The sequence below is a fragment of the Candoia aspera genome, chromosome 13 (genome assembly GCF_035149785.1).
Source record: "Candoia aspera isolate rCanAsp1 chromosome 13, rCanAsp1.hap2, whole genome shotgun sequence".
NCBI lineage: Eukaryota > Metazoa > Chordata > Lepidosauria > Squamata > Boidae > Candoia > Candoia aspera.
This window is the reverse complement of record NC_086165.1, coordinates 23,135,791-23,148,891: the sequence shown is the minus strand read 5'-3', so window position 1 is coordinate 23,148,891 and position 13,101 is coordinate 23,135,791. Positions and strand designations below refer to the sequence as shown.

Sequence of the window (13,101 nt, the reverse complement as noted above, 5' to 3'; positions counted from 1 at the left end):
TTTGTACCTTCAATTTGAGGGCTGCACACAGAAGCTTTGTGTGTGTGTGTGTGTGTGTGTGCGTGCCTCTGAGTCAGTGTTGACTCCTGGCAGCTGCCTGGACAATTCCTTGCAGGTTTTTTTGGCACGGTTTTTTGGAAGTGGTTTGCCATTGCCTCCTTCCTAGTGCTGAGAAAGTATGGCTGACCCAAGGTCACCCAGCTGGCTTCGTGCCTCAAACCAGGTCGCCTGGTTTCCAGCCTGGGTGCCTGGACCATCACACCAAATTGGCTCTCTGCTCACAGAATCTGGACCAATTTTATAACTGGGATAACTTTCTCCCCTATCAAGCATGCCTCAGAAGCCTCCCATCGGCTCCTAAAACTACGGAAATAACTTGGAATAACTTGTTATTCCAATAGTAGCTATTAGCTATATATTATAATTATAGTTATATATTATACAGCTATATATTATGTAATTATATAATTATATATAATATAATTAGCTATATATTGTAATTATATATATATATATATATATATATTCCATAAGGAAGGCTGAGAGAAGGAAGATCGATGCTTTTGAACTGTGGTGTTGGAGGAAAATTCTGAGAGTGCCTTGGATTGCAAGATCAAACCAGTCCATCCTCCAGGAAATAAAGCCAGACTGCTCACTGGAGGGAACGATATTAAAGGCAAAACTGAAATACTTTGGCCACACAATGAGAAGACAGGACACCCTGGAGAAGATGCTGATGCTAGGGAGAGTGGAAGGCAAAAGGAAGAGGGGCCGACCAAGGGCAAGATGGATGGATGATATTCTAGAGGTGACGGACTCGTCCCTGGGGGAGCTGGGGGTGGCGACTGACAGGAAGCTCTGGCGTGGGCTGGTCCATGAAGTCACGAAAAGTCGGAAGCGACTAAACAAATAAACAACAACATATATATATAATATAAATATTATAATTATAGCTATATTGCTATATTGCTATATTTAGCAATATAGCTATTCCGATAATAGCTTGGAATAACTAGCATACAAACAAACAAAATCTCTCCAGTGCCCATTAGGCAAACCCAAGAACCTTGTGCCCCCGGAAGACAGAGCCGGAGTCACTTGCAAAACAAATCCACGGACTGATTGCTGCTTTCTGGGACAGACAGAGAAGTTAGTGCAATACATTCCTGAGTACCAGCTGGCAGTTAGAAGACACTGAAACCTCATCAAATTTCCCTGCCTCCAGACAAGCTTCAGCTGGGAGGCTGCTGAAATTCTCAGGCATGTCACAGAACGCAGGGGCCTGGCGGTCTGACAGATTAGCAGTCAAACCCACCTAGACGTAGACCACCATCTGTGGACCCTTCACAAGAAATGCACAAAGGACAACAAGGGGGAACAGTATAGATCCCAACAGTATCCCCCTTTGTCACACAACTGTTAACACAGGTAAGCAGGAGTTGGCACCACATCAACATGACAAGAACCAGGTGACGCATCAGTCACACAGAAACAACACCCAACAGCACAGCCCATCCTATCACATACAAGGCTTGTAGGATAGGGAGTTAAACATCTCACAACTAACCAACAAATCTCACTTCTCCAACATCAGAGTGCTGATGATGTTACGTAGGTAGGTAATGAAACCTCTGCAGGTGTAGAACTAAGTTCAGAAACCTCCTACAAACCAATACTCCACCCTTGAGCTACATGTATAATCTACCATCACAATTTTATAAGTTAACCCTTGGGGAAGTTCAAATTCAGCTAAGGGAACGTGCATGTACTGTCTATACATTTTATCAAAAGCTTTTTCTCATTCAAGCAATAAAATTGCAGCTTTGTCTTTGTTCTAATCAATCAAATCCACTACTAGCCAAATATTATTCTTGCCTGCTGAAGAAACCACTTGGTGAACAGCAGTTAAAATTTTATGACCACATTAATCAATGAAACAGGACAATAGTTTGCATATAATGTATAAACTTTACTAGGTTTTGGCATAACTGATATATGCTTCATTGAAAAAAAAAGATAAAATGCCACTTTCAAAATCTCATTGATAGAGTTTAAGAGCAAGTATAAAAATAAATGTTTATACCACTCCATAGAAAATCCATCTAGTCCTAGTGTTCACACCCAGAATTACTTTTATGTTCTCATCCATACTCGAAGGAGTGACTAAAAATTGTTGATGTAAGGATTTGTATTGTGGAAGTTCTATTTTAGCTTAAAAGCCTGTATTTCTTCATCAGATAGATTCTCAGTTTACTATGGGTAAAATTTAAAAGCTTGAAAAGCCCTTCAGCAGAGCTATATATCTTGTTCCCATCCTTGATGGCTGTAACAACGAAGAAGTATGCATTTGGCCAAATAGCCCAAGCACTCTGCAGAAGGGGTGGTTTGGACTATATTCAACTGGCCATTACATCTTCAAAGGGAAGATGGAGACCAGGGCATGATGCAGAGCAACAGTTCCTTGATCTGATGGGGGAGGATGTAAAATGTCTTGAAGACTGGGCAACGTCCTGTGTCTGCCCCACCACAAAGGACAGGGGAAGCTGGAGGGAGAAGTCTTTCTCCCAACAGGGAGGGCAGAAAATCTTAGGCCAAGTCTGCACAGATTTGCTTATAAAGACATCTTGGTTGAAGAATACATTTAATAAGCCTAATCCGGCCAGGTGATCATGATTGCCCCATATAGCAGCAAGGCACCCCCTCCCTTTGTGGGCTTCCCCAGTTACACTCCACTCATGAGCAGGGAAGAAGTTGAAAGTAAAGGAAATAGCACCTGTTGCCCCACCTTTGTGAATGGACCACCCTCACCAGGAAGTGAGAGACGCCATGCAAAAACTCGGGTTTCACAGAGAGGAGGAGGAGGAGGAAGCAAAGATTCTGCCAAGTCTCAACAGTATTTTTTAAATAAACTTTGTTAAAAAATTTTAAAATAGAAACATAATAACAAACAAACACTAAAGTAAATAGAATAGAAGAACAAAGTAAAGAAAAAGTGAAAGCATCAGAGTTGCAGGAAAGAAAAAAAGGCTGGAAAAGCTATAAAAAGCAAAATAAGAAAAAGAATTGATTCCCAACCTTCTTTGTTACAGATATAGGTATATGTTTACATCAAGCTCTTACTATAAATTTACCAAATATTTTCCATTATTTCTACTGTCCATTGTTTATCTCATTGTCAAATCCTAGTATCACAATTTCATTTTTTTCTGTTTCACGCAAAAAGAGGCTTCCAGGTAGCGATAAAACTCAGGCCAATCTCCTTATGAGTGGAACTGGCAGGGGTGCCCAGCCCAGGCCCTATGGTCAGCCCCTTTCAGACCCAGTGAGCTTGGGCCAGTTCCTATGAGAACCCAAATGATAATAAAATGTTGAAATTACGGTGCATAACAAAGGGATCTGAAAAAGTGGTAAATGCGGGTGGGGGGCGTTGTGATTGAAAACACAGCCAAATTTAATTTGGGACTCCCTTTGGATCGAGGCCATATGCCCCCATGTCTGGATTGGCTCTTCTTGTCTTTATCTGGGCATCTTCTTGAATTAGAAGGCAAGGAGCCTTTTCTGATTTTTCCTGCAATGATCATGGAGATTGGTGATGTGCCAGAGAGGGGAGAAGGGCGAATGTGCCTGGGTGCAGCTGTGTTACTCCATTCGGCTGGCTGGGAAGAGGGTGGGGGGAGATACAAGATGCACAATTAGAAAACAGTGTGGAAACCGCAGGGACCCCTGAAGATACTGGGAAACGCCCAATCAGCTGCAACCACCTGCGTTCTCTCGTACTGCAGGCAAGCAAGGCAGGCATGGCGGTGCCCGCATGAGGATGTTGCACTGGAAAGGCTGCCCTAGGCCCTTGGATCATCTGTCCCTGGGGCAGAGGGCCAGGGGCTCAGGGGTTGGGGAGGAGGGCTGTAAGGCTGGTCAGGGGAGTGACTCCTCTCTCTTCGGCAGGGGTGATGCCACGCTCCGGCTGGGCGGTGGATCCCTTTGGTCACAGTGCCACGATGCCGTATCTCCTGCGCCGGGCTAATCTGACCAGCATGCTCATCCAGCGTGTCCACTATGCAATCAAGAAGCACTTTGCAGCTACCCAGAACCTCGAGTTCCTGTGGAGGCAAAGCTGGGGTGAAGACATGTGACCCTAACCCTTGGCAGCCTTCCACATCAGCCTGTGGCTAGACTCGCTTGGCCCACACGTGCCATCCAAGCGTGGTCTGCGGGGCTGATTGGGTTGATATGAGCATAAACCCACCCTGGCTTTGCCCTCCAGATCCAGACTCCAGCACAGACCTCCTCTGCCATATGATGCCTTTCTACAGTTACGACGTGCCTCACACTTGTGGGCCCGACCCGAAAATCTGTTGCCAATTTGACTTCAAGAGGCTGCCGGGTGGGCGCATCAACTGCCCCTGGAAAGTCCCTCCCAAGGCCATCACCAACAGCAATGTGGCTGAGCGGTGAGTAACTGGGAGGGGACTCTGGAACCTATCCCCCCATCAAACCTGCTTGCTGCATTCCTCTCCCTCCTCCTGCTTGCCTCACCACAGGGCTTTGTACCCTCTGCAAATCAGCCCGTGGGCACTGTGCCCTCTGTGCTTGCCTGGTCATGCCTCCCCAGCTTCTAAGTGGGCTCAGAGGCATTTTCAGCCCACTCTGCTTGCTCCCTTCCCAGGGCACAGCTTCTGCTTGACCAGTACCGGAAGAAGTCCAAGCTGTTCCGAAGCAACGTCCTGCTGGTGCCCCTGGGAGATGACTTCCGCTATGACAAGCCCCAGGAATGGGATGCCCAGTTTCTCAACTACCAGCGTCTCTTTGACTTCCTGAATGCCCACCCAGAGCTGCATGTGCAGGTGCAGTGCCTGGTTTGGGAAAGGAGCAAAGGGTCAGGCGAGGACAAAGGTGGGACGAGGGGGCTGCTTCTGTGGTGGTGCCTCCTGGAGGCTCCTGGTCTCTGGTGTGATGTTCCTTCTCTCCTGCAGGCGCAGTTTGGGACGCTCTCAGACTATTTTGATGCCCTCTACAAGCAGATGGGTGTTGTTCCGGGCATGCGCCCACCTGGCTTCCCAGTGCTCAGTGGGGACTTTTTCTCCTACGCAGACCGGGAGGACCACTACTGGACAGGCTACTACACTTCCCGGCCTTTCTATAAAAGCATGGGCCGAGTGCTTGAGGCCCATCTCCGGTGAGTGGCCCACTGGGGATGGGCTGTACGGGAACCACATCCCAGCATTGCGCAACTAATGGTCTCCTTTGCCCTGTTGCCCCAGGGCTGCTGAGATCTTGTACAGTTTGGCCCTGAGTCACGCCCGCCATGCTGGCATGGAGAGTAAGTACCCGCTGTCCGATTATGCCATGCTCACAGATGCCCGGCGCAATCTGGGACTCTTCCAGCATCACGATGCCATTACTGGCACTGCCAAGGAAGCTGTGGTGGTGGACTATGGTGTCAGGTAGGAGCAAACCTGGGTTGCTGGGCAGGTGCAGCAGAACCCCAGCTTTGTGGCTTGTTGACCTCCTCCTCCTCGTTCCACACAGACTGCTTCACTCCCTGATGAACACCAAGCGGGTCATCATCAATGCTGCCCATTACTTGGTCCTGGCAGACAAGGAGGCCTACCACTACGACATGGCAGTGCCCTTCCTTGGCGCAGTGAGCTATCATCTCCCTCTGCCTTTATGCCTGGAGGAACGGAGTTAGATAAGAGGGGTGGAGACCCATTTGGGATGCACTCAGTCTGCTTCTTCCTTCCAGGATGAGACCCGTCTCAATCAGGATTCCCTGCCAGAGAAAATAGTGATCAAACTGGATACCACACCCAGGTGGGAGAAGGGGATGAGTGGGGGTGCTGCCAGCCTTGGAAAGGTGCCTGGTGTCTAGATCCTGGGTGTGGAGATGGGTCTGGGACCAGGCCAGACTGAGTTCTGCTGCTGGCGAAGCCAGGGAGCTGAGCTTGCCAACATCTCTTCCCTCTTGCAGATTTGTGGTTGTGTTCAACCCCCTGGAGCAAGAGCGCCTGACCGTGGTGTCCCTGCTGGTGAATACTCCTCGGATCCGTGTCCTGAATGAGGAAGGACAGCCCCTAGCTGTGCAGCTCAGTGCCCAGTGGAGGTCTGCCACAGATATGGTGCCTGATGTCTTCCAGGTAGCTTGGGAGTGACTGGCAGGGAGGGAGTGTGTTGCCGGAGGCAGATCTTGTAAAACCAACAGAGCTTTTTAAAGACTCTCCGACCCAGAGGGACAGTAGCTCATGTGCACCCGAATCTGCCTCCTCCAGTGTGTGACAGCTGCTGTCTCAATTCATCCTGAAGGTTTCTGAGGGAGGGTGTGTGGAGGACTCAGATGCCCCAGCCTCCTCCCTGACAGGCTCCACCACCTCTTTTCCGAGGCCTTAAGGCTGGTCCGAGCCTTCACCGCATGGAAGCACTGCCCGCCTTCTTTTATGCTCTGATCGGCAGGTGTCCGTCATAACACGCCTGCCGGCGCTGGGCCTCACCATCCTGCAACTGGTCAAGTCTTTTGACAGCCACAACACACTGAAATCTTCTGTGCGCCTCTTCCTGCATGGCCGTGACTTTGCTGTGCACAAGCACGAAGCCTTCCCCGTGCAGGTCCTGCCCTCTGCCACGGACGACTTCTGCCTGGAGAATCAGCACATGAGGGCTTGCTTCTCTGGGCCTAGTGGCTCACTCAAGGTGATCAGCAGATGCGGCAAGGCGGAGGGAAAGCGGGGGCAGGAGGGAGGGGACGCACTAACCGGTGCTCTGCTTGCTGTCCATAGAGCGTGCGTCATGCTGGCGACAGGCAGGAGCAGCAGCTAAGCAGCCAGTTCCTCACCTACGGGACCCGGAGCACCAAGGACAGGAGTGGCGCCTATCTTTTCCTGCCTGATGGCGAAGCTAAGGTCTGAGCGGGCTGCCTGGGCCCGGGGTCGTTCACCTTTACCTGGGAAGGGGCGCAGGAGAAAGAGGGCCTGCCTTGGGGCTGGCTGCTGTCTTGCATCTCGTCTGTCTGCCCACCACAAGATGGGGTGCTTGGCTGGCTCCTAAAAAGGGTTGGGCCAATTCGAGGAAGTCCTGGCTACCTCCCAGGAGACTTGTGGGCTTTCTTGGGCAGCTGGTTGGCTTCCAGAACAGACTGCTGGGTGGGATGGGCCAGGGGTCCAATCCAGCAGGTGCTGCTTATGTTCTTAGGGCATATGCTGCCTCGTGGCTTTCCAAATGGGGCATGAAACTGTCCCCTTTCTCGCTTCCAGGGTCTTGAGGGCAGAATTTGTGGGAGTTGGAATAACGCTTTTGTACCAAAGTCCACGTCCAGCACGTGACGAGCAGCTGTCTCCCTCTAGCCAGTTTATCCTCAGCCTTCCTTGCTGGATTTAGCCAAGCAGTTTCTTCCTGTTTGCCTACCAATCTCTGCTGCCCAACTGAGAGCGCGGCCTCGGCTGACAGGAAGAGGGATGGGTCCAAAACATGGCTGCGCTTTGAGGGAGAGGCTGCCTGCGGGGTTCTGCCCAGGGTGGCTCGGGGCTCCTGCTTTTACTTTGGCTCCACTGCGGGGGGAATGGCACTCTTTCCCTACTTTGAAGGCTGACTTGTTCATCCCTTCCCTGGGGAAAACGCTCTGCCTAATACTTGATAAGTGCCACAAAGAGGTTTTAACAGTTCATAGCTTTCGGGAGACTTGCTGCTGCTGCTGCTTTTTTGAGTTGGGGATTTCTCCAAAAAAAGCTTAATTGTTAATATTTTTAAACATGTGCCTTTCCATAACTGTTTTTAAGTTGCTTTATAAGTCACAGTTAAATACTAGTAAAAGGCAGCCAAGAGAATGTTCAAGCGGGATCAGAGCCATCTCCCTGCCTCCACTGGCTCCCTCCCTCTTTCCTTCTTTGTAGCCGTACATCCCCAAGGACCCTCCGGTGGTGCGGGTGACCGAGGGGCCCTTTTTTTCAGAAGCAGCCATTTACTACCAGCATGTCCAAGAGGTGGTCCGGCTCTACAATGTGCCGGGTGAGAAGTTGGGGCTGTGCTGCAGGGATGGGGCTGTGGTTGTGTGGAGCAGCGCAGCCCCCATCATGCCACGTCTCTGGCCACAGGGGTGGATGGCCTGTCTCTGGAGATCTCCTGCCTGGTTGACATCCGAGACCATGTCAACAGGGAACTGGCCCTGCGCTTCAGCACCAGCATTGAGAACAAGGGCAGTTTCTTCACTGACCTAAATGGCTTTCAGGTAAAGGGCTGGACAAATGCTTTGACCCACCTCTACCCCATCCCTGGTACAGCTGGAGGAGCCACCCGCTCCCTTTGCCAACTGTGACCACCCCGCAGATGCAGCCCCGGCAGCACCTGAAGAAGCTGCCACTCCAGGCCAACTTCTACCCCATGCCGGTCATGGCCTACATCCAGGACACGCAGAGCCGCCTGACTCTGCACACAGCCCAGGCCTTGGGGGCTTCCAGCCTCAGCAGCGGTGAGTGGGACGGGGCAGGCACAGCAGACTGCAGAAGCGCTCAACGGCAGGCTGGGAAATGGAGCCAGGGACCCTCCAGAAGGATGGGACTGTGGCTGAGCCTGGGGGAAGGTCAAGAGGGAGAACGCTCGATTGGCTGATCTTGCACAGCAGGCCACCTTTCTGGGGAGCTCAGAGGGGTCCTGACCGTGTGACGGGGCACCACCTGAGGGACTTTTCCTTTCTCTCCACCAATTGGCAGGCCAGCTGGAGGTGATTTTGGACCGGCGCCTCATGCAGGATGATAACCGTGGACTGGGACAGGGTCTGAAGGATAACAAGCGGACCTGGAACCGCTTCCGCCTCCTGCTGGAGCGACTCAGCCCCGCAAACAAGGTAGGGTGCCTCGGTACTGCTCCAGCTGGATCCATCCTCCTCTCCTCCTGTCCTCTCTGGCCCAGGAGCTCTGGGATTCTTGTGAGTGCTGCAGGCCAATGTCATTGACCCAGATGCTTGGAAGGGCTTTGGCAGATTGCCATAAATCCCTCCATGACCAAACCTCCCATCTCACCGTCAAGCATGCAGCAGACGTTCTCCTCTGAATCTGGGAAGCCGGAGCGGTCCTGGCCACAATCCCAGAGTCGAAGGCCTTGTGTGCTAACATGGTCCCACATAGCCTGTTGCAGAAGAAAGGCTTTGAGGTAGCTTTGTGGCCTTCCCTCTTCCTTCCCTGCCCTCCATCACCTCTTCTGCCCAGTGAAATGCATCAGTGGTTAGCCCTCCAAACGCTTCCATTCTTTTCCAGAAGGGAGAGCAGAAAGCATTCCTTTCATCCAGTCAGTGGTCAGCATTTCTTAGTGGATGTGCTTTTATACATGTGGCAGATTTCAGGCTCAAATCCAGAATAGGAATAGCAGAGAAAAGAAGACCCATCAGTAACCAGCGAGAAGGAGATTAAAAAATGAGAGATAGCTTTATATTGGGAATAAATATAAGTAGAGACCCGTCTAGGAGATATTAAGACCTGAAAGAGGGCTAAGAGCAAGGTGGGTAAAGGAAGCCCAAGAGGAGATAGTCCAAACAGATCCATGCTTCATGCTGCCTAAATCTGAGGGGAAAAATGGCATGCGGGAAGGTGGATCCTGCAGAAACAGCCCCAGGGAACCCGTCAATACAGAGCCAACTCCTCTTCAGCCCAGACAGGGACTGTCACTGGGAACAGCTGGTGCCAAAAGCTTCCTGTCCACAAGGGAAGTAGATCTGAGGTAGTGACGTTCACTCTGGTAACCTACCTATTCTCGTCGCCCCACCCCGTCCCCCAGAGCTCCGGCTTCTTTTCCAAACTGGCCTCCGTGCTGAGAGATTTGGTCTTCCCAGGCAGCAAGGCTGGAAGCCCGGAGGTAAAATCTGGTCTTGTGATGTAGTTTGGCCCTTCCCTGCCCTGTTTGCGTGTGGCTGTAGGCCCAGCCTAGTTCTTGGTAGCCAATAGTTTACCCACTCCAGGCGGCTCCTGTGGGGATTGTCTTCCCCCTGGGCGGACCCCTTTGGCTGAGGGTCCCGTAGCCTGTGCCGCCATGCCCAGCCTCCTCTTGTCCTTGCTGCAGGCCCAGGAGAATCAGCCCATGAGCTTTCCGTCTCTGCTCAGCCACATGACCTCCATGCACCTGAACGTAGAGGTTCTGGCCATGCCGCTGGCCCAGGAAAGGCTTCCCCCCCCAGCACTGAAGTCTTTTCTGCCCCTTTTGACCACCGTGCCCTGCGACTTCCACCTTCTCAACCTTCGAACATTGCAAGGGGAGGTGAGTCCTGGCCTGGGCAGAGCTAAGGGAGGAAAGGTCTCAGTCTAGACAGCCCTTGCCCGCTTTCCTAACCCTCGGGGCTACCAAGCAGGTGGTGCTTTCCGGGAGTGCCTGGGCTTCCTTATAACATGTAGGCTTGCTTCTTCCTAGGATGATTCTTTGCCGTCGACCGAGATCGCTCTGATCCTGCACCGGAAGGGCTTTGACTGTGGCCTGGAGGCCAGGAATCTGGGCTTCAATTGCACCACCACCCAGGGCGTGGTACGTCTGGAGGCTCTTGGTTCCCCTTAAGGGAGAGGGACCAGGGATGGGTCGTTCGTTCCCTGGTGGGGGGAGGCTTGCATGAAGCTGCTTTAGGAATTCAGAGGGAGCTTGGCTCTTCCCTGCTGAGCGTTCCCACCCAGAGCATTTGCTTCTTGCCCTCCAGCTCTCCCTCAGCAGCCTGTTCCAGGGTCTGGACCTGATCTCTCTGCAGCCCTCCTCCTTGACGCTGATGTATCAACTGGCCACAGCCTCCCCCAACAGCACCACTGTCCACCTTGACCCCATGGAGATTGCCACCTTCCGTCTTCGCCTTGGGTAGCCCAGACGGAACTTCACTGGGAATGGCGATACCACCTGTGGACCGTCTTCCTCTTCTGGCCCAGCTGCACCAAAGGATGTCATCGCTCCACACCAGACGGATACAAAGATGAGACACTTGGGCAGCTGCCTCCTTGATGCCGCAGATAGCCTAGGGTGCCTTCTGTGCCTGGAGGACTCATGGCACTGCTTCCAGAGCTTGCTCTTTGCTTAGCACAGAGGGCACCGGGCTATGCTGTGAGGGGAGATGGCTGACATTGTTTGAGCAACAGTGAAGACCCCTGCTTCTGCTCCTCCCTTGCTCCGGGAACCATCTGTTCATTTGGTTTGACAGCTCCCGACATGCAGGACAGATGCAATGGTGCAGCAAACATGGTGGAACAGAAGGCAGGGCGAGCAAGGCTCTGCAGCTCAAAGCAAAGCCCTTGTCTCTGGACCTGCACTTCCACCTGAAAGTGAGAGCGAGAAAGGGGCTGGAGGCCTGCAACCAGGGGTTGGGGGGGGCAATCTGCTCAGGGTCAGGAAGCAGCTGCCCACATCTTTTCTTCAGGATTATTTCCCCAGAATGTGCATTCCCAAAAGAGAAATGCTGACAGCTATGGAGGGAAGGGAAAAGCACCTGTCTGTGATCCAAGCAAGGCGCTGTTCCAGAATCTCTGCTGCAGCTTGATCGCAGACAGCCTTTAGCTAGCACAAAACCGAGTCCGCACAAAGGGCTGCCATTTCACTTGGGATGCAGACAGAGAACTCTCTACGTTTATCTGCTCCCTTCCCTGCCTTGAACTCAAGAGGAGGGCCTACTGCTGGTTGCGGTTAATAGAGCCAGATGGCTCAGCGACTCTGTTCCCTTCTGAACGGCAATGCCAATGCTGCCATCCTAGCTGCAGAAGCGGGGAAAACGCAGCTGAGGAGCTGCTCTTGCCCCAGCCACGCCTTCGCCCTGGCCAAGGGACTTCCATGCTGTCTTCGGGATGCGCTACCTGGGTTCTCACGGCACACCAAACAGCGCATTTGGCATAGCACTTGTGTGTGCAGCCCATGTGCTTAGTTTACGGTTGAGTGTGTCTTGCAAACCCAGAAAATGCATTGGAGTAAACCGTGATTCAGCTAGCTCTGGGCAAGCATACTTTGGGAAGAAAGCCACTATGATTCTGGAGGGCCTCTTGCAAATCCGGTGCCATTGAGGCCTGCAGGACTGTTGCGGCTTTTGTCAAGGTGGGGAGGGTGTAGCCCCTGCCGTAAAACCACTTTTGATCTTAGGAAGCTGCTCCTCCCTTTCAGGCACCTGCCTCAATTTCCAATTGCCACGGGGACAACCTGGAAGTGGTCAGAGGCGGCACCAAGCACATTTCTCTCTGCTCTTCACCTGTTTCATTTCTGCAAGGTTATGTCTTTGCAAGTGTTCTTCTCCAGATGTAGTATGTTTATAAACATGTTAACGGGTGGGCTGTCACTCCTAGGTCATAGTTTCTTACTAGTTAGACAGCTGGTGTAAATAGGCCTTAAGAAGTCTACCTGCCCATAGGCACAGTTTTCAGCATGTGATGCAAGAGTTGTAAGTAATGCATATGACAAATGCTAAAAAGCCTAAATTAGACTTTGGAATCTCTCTTAGTTTACAGGGATGTTGATTACATGACGAGGCAGCGGGGAAAGCAAGCCAGTGTTTTCTGTGTTGCTCAATTTGTGCTGCATTAACTCAATGAACAGGATGTGAAAGTGTGTGCTTGTGTCTTGTCTTTGCTACCCAGCAGCAGTAATCGCCGTGGGAGATGCAGAGGGGGACCGCTGTGCAGTAATCCAGATTCCAAGTGTAATTCTTAGCACACAGGGATTAACACACTGCATCTGTTGGCAACTCCATAAACAAGCTACAGGTTTTCTTGGATTTAAATATGTTTTTGATTTAAAGAGATGGCAAAAGGGGCAACCCATGTATCCAACACATGCCCCAAATAATCATTTCCTTGCAAATCTGAATCACTGCACAGACATAGTGTTTAATTTTTGGTTCTCCTTTATTCCTTCTCCTTTGGCATTGGTCAGACCCCACATCAGAAACTGTCCAGTCCTGGCTGAGATCCCCCAAATCTGGAGGATAGGTGGGAGAAATGAAAATTCCTAGGAAAGGATTGAAGAATGACATACTGTCAAGTTGGTATAAGGCAACACTCAGGACAAAACTACACCTCTATTGTGTGTAAAAGGCCAGCACAAAATAAAGGATGTACAGTTGTAATCAAAATTATTCAACCCCCCCTGCAAATCAGGTTGATTGTCAAA

The 13,101-nt window shown here is 51.3% G+C and overlaps 1 protein-coding gene across 3 annotated transcripts in view; it reads left to right on the top strand.

Annotated features, from left to right (window-relative positions):
• The window catches only part of MAN2A2 (mannosidase alpha class 2A member 2), a 52,687-nt gene extending 40,147 nt beyond the window's left edge, over window positions 1–12,540 (top strand). The window contains exons 6-23 of one of the 3 annotated variants that reach the window (XM_063314088.1): window positions 3,946–4,119; window positions 4,265–4,451; window positions 4,667–4,844; window positions 4,974–5,176; window positions 5,262–5,444; window positions 5,530–5,644; window positions 5,747–5,814; window positions 5,972–6,137; window positions 6,451–6,687; window positions 6,774–6,896; window positions 7,884–7,998; window positions 8,085–8,218; window positions 8,317–8,458; window positions 8,700–8,833; window positions 9,760–9,837; window positions 10,042–10,236; window positions 10,387–10,497; window positions 10,664–12,540. In XM_063314088.1, the coding sequence (XP_063170158.1) occupies window positions 3,946–4,119; window positions 4,265–4,451; window positions 4,667–4,844; window positions 4,974–5,176; window positions 5,262–5,444; window positions 5,530–5,644; window positions 5,747–5,814; window positions 5,972–6,137; window positions 6,451–6,687; window positions 6,774–6,896; window positions 7,884–7,998; window positions 8,085–8,218; window positions 8,317–8,458; window positions 8,700–8,833; window positions 9,760–9,837; window positions 10,042–10,236; window positions 10,387–10,497; window positions 10,664–10,819 (2,699 nt within the window). In that variant the 3' untranslated portion in view covers window positions 10,820–12,540. The remainder of the gene's footprint in view (window positions 1–3,945; window positions 4,120–4,264; window positions 4,452–4,666; window positions 4,845–4,973; window positions 5,177–5,261; window positions 5,445–5,529; window positions 5,645–5,746; window positions 5,815–5,971; window positions 6,138–6,450; window positions 6,688–6,773; window positions 6,897–7,883; window positions 7,999–8,084; window positions 8,219–8,316; window positions 8,459–8,699; window positions 8,834–9,759; window positions 9,838–10,041; window positions 10,237–10,386; window positions 10,498–10,663) is intronic. The other 2 variants (XM_063314086.1, XM_063314087.1) reach the window with 2 other exon arrangements.
• Window positions 12,541–13,101: the final 561 nt, after the last annotated feature.